Source organism: Chaetura pelagica, unplaced genomic scaffold, assembly GCF_000747805.2.
Source record: "Chaetura pelagica isolate M959 unplaced genomic scaffold, ChaPel_1.0 scaffold11, whole genome shotgun sequence".
In the NCBI taxonomy this organism is placed as follows: Eukaryota; Metazoa; Chordata; class Aves; order Apodiformes; family Apodidae; genus Chaetura; species Chaetura pelagica.
This window is the reverse complement of record NW_009952694.1, coordinates 4,317,214-4,323,007: the sequence shown is the minus strand read 5'-3', so window position 1 is coordinate 4,323,007 and position 5,794 is coordinate 4,317,214. Positions and strand designations below refer to the sequence as shown.

Here is a 5,794-nt window from a genome sequence, read left to right as displayed (position 1 = left end):
ACGGAGCTTTCATAGCAAAATGATAGAATGCTTGGGTTGGAAGGGACCTCTGGAGATTTAGTTCAACCCCCTTTCTAAAGCAGGTTCACATCCAGGTGAGTTTTTAATATCTGCAGAGAAGATGATTTCACAACCTCCCTCTGCAGCCTGTGCCAGTGCCCTGTCACACTCAAGTAAGTTTTCTGTCATGTTCATAAACCCACTGGATGATGTAACGCACAACTCAATCTCTCAGGTTTATTGTTAAATTAAAATAACACCATTCAAAGATTCACTTCAGTCACAGTCTTTACAAGGACAATGCATTCAGTAGCAAGCTGCTGTTCCAAGCTGACAACAGGTCACTTGCTGGCAAAAGCCATGATTTGCTCCTAAAAGAGGGGAATAAAAAGGATCAGTAATTTGTAAACTGGTCATAAGCATGCATTCCAGAAAGCAGCTGTAGTCTCCTCTTTTATATTATAGGGACAACAGTTCTTTGTCAGCCTTTCTAGCCAAGTGCAGAGAGCACCTATACCTGTTGCTACTGAGCTGTCCCATACTTAGGAAATCCTCAGGCTCATTCAGGACCAAAACCTCAGTCTGAACAAGTAGCATTTTTCAAACAAAAATGTTTAATTTAAAAGGAAAAAAAAAAACACCTTCACAGTTCGTGTATGTTTCAATAGTACTTCTGGGCTCTTCTTACGGCTCTGACTAAAGTGAGACACTTACTTTGACAGAAGGCAGAGCATTTGTTGCTTGCAATCCCCATGTCCTCAGCAACACCAAGGGAGTCAGTCTTGTGGAGTAAAGCCTCTTTAGCACATCAATAGCAGCTATCAAGGAGACGTTGTGCCTCTGACGTTCTGTCTCAAACTTTAAAAGATGTTTTAAGGAGCCTGGAAGAGACAATTAGATGCTCCTATTAGAATTGATTTGCTGCAAACAACTGTGTCTTGTCTATAGACCACTGACCACAGTAAATCCTCTTGAGGAGATGAGACGGAGCTTTCATAGCAAAATGATAGAATGCTTGGGTTGGAAGGGACCTCTGGAGATTTAGTTCAACCCCCTTTCTAAAGCAGGTTCACATCCAGGTGAGTTTTTAATATCTGCAGAGAAGATGATTTCACAACCTCCCTCTGCAGCCTGTGCCAGTGCCCTGTCACACTCAAGTAAGTTTTCTGTCATGTTCATAAACCCACTGGATGATGTAACGCACAACTCAATCTCTCAGGTTTATTGTTAAATTAAAATAACACCATTCAAAGATTCACTTCAGTCACAGTCTTTACAAGGACAATGCATTCAGTAGCAAGCTGCTGTTCCAAGCTGACAACAGGTCACTTGCTGGCAAAAGCCATGATTTGCTCCTAAAAGAGGGGAATAAAAAGGATCAGTAATTTGTAAACTGGTCATAAGCATGCATTCCAGAAAGCAGCTGTAGTCTCCTCTTTTATATTATAGGGACAACAGTTCTTTGTCAGCCTTTCTAGCCAAGTGCAGAGAGCACCTATACCTGTTGCTACTGAGCTGTCCCATACTTAGGAAATCCTCAGGCTCATTCAGGACCAAAACCTCAGTCTGAACAAGTAGCATTTTTCAACCAAAAATGTTTAATTTAAAAGGAAAAAAAAAAACACCTTCACAGTTCGTGTATGTTTCAATAGTACTTCTGGGCTCTTCTTACGGCTCTGACTAAAGTGAGACACTTACTTTGACAGAAGGCAGAGCATTTGTTGCTTGCAATCCCCATGTCCTCAGCAACACCAAGGGAGTCAGTCTTGTGGAGTAAAGCCTCTTTAGCACATCAATAGCAGCTATCAAGGAGACGTTGTGCCTCTGACGTTCTGTCTCAAACTTTAAAAGATGTTTTAAGGAGCCTGGAAGAGACAATTAGATGCTCCTATTAGAATTGATTTGCTGCAAACAACTGTGTCTTGTCTATAGACCACTGACCACAGAAAACACAGAAAGAGTACACAGAAGTGGTCCATCTTAATAAAGGCCTTCTTCCATCAGATAGTGGTCTTCATCTCACCACCTCCTTAGCTACTACCATCCTGTAGAATATATATTTATTTTTTTTATTATTATTTTTTTTTAAAAGCAGCTTTGAGATTTGTGGGATGGAAGCCTATCTCTAAGAATTTGTAACTACTCCACAGCTAATGGACATCAGAACAGTTTTGCTTCAAAGGTGCTTGTGCCTTTCCAACACAAGGCAGCAGAACACAGCCTGCAACAGAGGTAAAGCTTTTCCCGATGGTAGGAGCAAAGGCCTGTAAGACTAATCACCTGCTGCCATTTTGTTGTTGTGCATCCTTACCCAGATCGCTCCCATTGAAGGCTGCTGCACTGAGGTGATGGGCTAAACATGCAATATCACCAAAGCCCAGGTTTACACCTTGCCCTGCAAGTGGGTGGACTCTGTGTGCTGCATCCCTGAAGCAAGAAAAGACAGAAATTTTGTATCTTGAAGAAAGCCTTAATGGCTGTCAAACCCCAGAAGGGATCAGTATAGCACTCCTCACCTCTGCAATGACCACCACCTTACAGCAGCATCTATGCTTTATCCAGTACCTCCTGGCATGCTATGCTGAGCTACCTGACTGCCTCTCCAGTTGTAAGAAGCAAGACAAAGGGGAGATAACAAAAAGCAGTTCTGAAAGGAAAAATGATAAAGAGATGACTATCCAAAGTCCTCTCTCAGACCTCACGTGGAATAGGCCTTAACGGGTTTTTTTGTAAGTGACCTCGGCACAACAGGAGGTGCATCAATGGCACATTTCACAGACGCAATAGACTGACAATGAATACAAAGGAGAAGTGGGACATCTTTGCATAAAATCAAAATCAGATTATTTTATGAGCAAACTTCTCTGTAAAGGACAAAGCCAGGCATATTGATAAGGGAGTCTTAAACTCAGAGAAATGAAATTGTTTGGGTATGAAATGTTAAGGTTATGCACTTTACCAAGCTGTAAAGCACTGAGTGCTCCCAAGCACAGAATGGCTCACAAGTTGGAAAGATGAAAAGTATCTGAAGTGTAATAATGGCATCCAAGAATTAGTATAAGCTCCCAGTGTATTGCAGCTGTGGCAGAGAAAACTAAAATGTCAAAGATGAGATCTTTTCCTATTCCTATAGGCTACTGAACAAAAGCTTATGACATCCCGTCTGGAACGAATTCTAAGTTTTGCCATTTGTTTTCAAGAAAAGTGAGTGTAGAACTCCAAAGTGATACACAGAATGACTGCTACAGTGTTTGGGGAAGTACAGATCCAGCATGAGATACTGGACCATTGCACCAGCTACAGAAGCCAGAAAAGGGAAACCATTATCTCAGTTTACACAGAGAGCAGACACGGTGGACAGAGAGCTACTCGTGCAAAAGGACTTTGTTGGCACAAGAGCACATGGAACAAACTGGGCCTGGGTAAAGTCAAACTGAAACTATAAATTATTTCTAACCATCTAATTTGTTGACTGGGAGTCACTATACTCCCATATACTCCATTTCTAAGCACACACCACCCACTCACACAAGGGCTACCCCTGGGGACCTTACCCGATAAGAGCCACCCGGTTTTGGACATACTGGGTCGCATGCCCCATTCCAAGAGGGAACATGGCTCGGCTCTCTGGATCTACTTCAGCGACACTAGGGGGCAGCTGACGGACTGCAGTCCCTGAGGGCTTCAGTAGTGAAACAGCTGCTCGAAACATGGCCCCAGCAGTATCAATGAAGTCAGAGTGGTTTACGTTGCTCCACTGAAAACACAAATCTTTACATGTAAACCAAAACTAGACACATCAAAGAATCCAGCTGAAAAAAATCTGAATGAGTGTGAAATACTGAATTGTAACCACTCAGACAAAACTATTTGGTAGAAGAAGCTATCTCCATAATTTTAGGACACCCAAGTTTCCAACTAAGACAAGCTTGCCCTTCCCATGTCTTGGAAATTTAGTTCAACTTCTGTGACTTTCAGAACTAACCTAACTTAGTCCCAAGGGGTCATCCTTTCTTTGCTAAGTGCCTTTTTAATATCATCCTCACCAGAGGAAGGAACTAACAAATACACCTCTCCCATGCCTATCCTTTAAGCTGTAGGGTTCTGCTGTATTTCTCATGATTACAACAAAGTCAGCCTCATACCTGCCACAAGGCTGATACTCACAAAGGCAGAGTTGACACTATCCACAAAACTCTCCTCATCCGTAGCAAGAAGTTCTGATGCATGTTCATGAGATGTAGACCAGACCAGAGAGCTGGCAGTGTCAGACAGCTAATTTAAGAGAATGTCAAGGGTAAATATCAAGAGAAAAATAACTTAAAAATAAATGATCAGTGTCAAGATTTCCCCACTGCCCTGTCCCACACCAGTCCCTCTGCACATCACTTTTCCAAGCCCAACTTGGTACAAGTGGGCAGGGGGGAGAAATAAAGGCAGTAACTGAAAAGTAAAGGACAGATGGACAAATTCTTGAAGAGACAAAATCAAACACAGAAAGACACAGAAAGAAATCAATTTACTAGAAAAGAACAGACTAAAACCTAAAAAAAACCCAAAACCAAGACCACAAGTCATCTTACCGGAAGAAGTGCAATTGGCCCTGTGGGAAGGAACCTCTGCCATGCTACATTATTGTCTGTGGCCTGCAGTGAAAAGAAGCCAGTGGACAGTTAGGGACTAGTAACCTGGATCACCTGCTTAAACTGTTTGGCTGCTTATGGAAGAGTCAATTAGCAGATTTTCACCTCAGACAAATGAAGAGTTGCCACCACAGCTGACTGGTCATACTGATGCTCAATGTTCCTAATTTCAGCTTCCTTCCGGACTACAGAGCTGTGACCATCTGCACCAATCTGCAAAACAAAGAGATAAAAAGCAACTTCTTCAGCAGCTCCTAAGAAAGCCAATGTTCCACTCTACAAACCCCAGCCTGCATGTACATGTTTTTGTTTACTCAGGGAAAAAAAAGAAAAAAAGAAAAGAAAAAAGCTTCCCCCAAAACCTGAAAAGGGGAACTGCTTCTGCTCTTGTGCAATTCAGCACTGTCTCCTTGTGTCAGGAACAGAAAAGGCCACACACTGAGCCCCACAGCATCTCTGACAGAGTTCAGCCACTCACCTCGCTCATGCCCTCCACGTAGGTGGAGCGGCACACACGGAATCAGAACCAAATCCAGTGGAAAGGACTTGGGTGAGAGATGATGCCTGATCAACAGAAATAAAAAGCTTAGTTACCAGCAGCTTGGTCTGAAGTCTGCGTCCATCAGCTAACTCAATTTGGACCCAAGGGCTTGTGTCACAGCTGTGGGAAGGAAGGGGCCAGGTATACCCGACTGCTCTGCTCCCGTAGAAAACCTCCACCCGGTCTGATGGGAACACAAAGCACCATGGTCACAGCCTGATACAGACATGAAAAAAGGAAACATCTGTGCAACAGCAAAGGCCATGCATGTCTTAAAGGTACCCTAAGAGCTGACCCTAGATCTCCCAAGGCACCCTGAAAGAAAAGATCTGGCCAACCCTTTGTCAACTGCAAGGCCTGCTCTAGATGGAAAGCTAAAGAAGTTTTCATTAAGTCTATTTTTGGAGAGACTATGTTCTGGAGAACTACTTATGTAACAGCTTTTTTACTGTGTAGCCTTCAGAAGATGGGTTTCTCCCTCCCTCTGAATTCAAGAAGCTGCTTATGTCTCAGTTACTTGTTGGATTAATTTTATTTCTCCCTCTCATAACTTTGTGCACACAACAGAAGGCAAATAACTGAAAGCTCTCAGCAGGAAATAAAATATTAA

At 42.8% G+C, this 5,794-nt stretch overlaps 1 protein-coding gene across 1 annotated transcript in view; it reads right to left on the bottom strand.

The window, feature by feature from the left end:
- Positions 1–1,207: 1,207 nt before the first annotated feature.
- Positions 1,208–5,794, bottom strand: part of COQ6 (coenzyme Q6 monooxygenase) — a 7,848-nt gene continuing 3,261 nt past the window's right edge. The window contains exons 5-12 of the mRNA XM_009993873.1: positions 5,238–5,368; positions 4,749–4,856; positions 4,584–4,646; positions 4,168–4,275; positions 3,555–3,757; positions 2,312–2,427; positions 1,699–1,865; positions 1,208–1,355 (exon numbers count right to left, since the gene is read on the bottom strand). Coding sequence (XP_009992175.1) covers positions 1,326–1,355; positions 1,699–1,865; positions 2,312–2,427; positions 3,555–3,757; positions 4,168–4,275; positions 4,584–4,646; positions 4,749–4,856; positions 5,238–5,368 — 926 coding nt within the window. The 3' untranslated portion in view covers positions 1,208–1,325. The remainder of the gene's footprint in view (positions 1,356–1,698; positions 1,866–2,311; positions 2,428–3,554; positions 3,758–4,167; positions 4,276–4,583; positions 4,647–4,748; positions 4,857–5,237; positions 5,369–5,794) is intronic.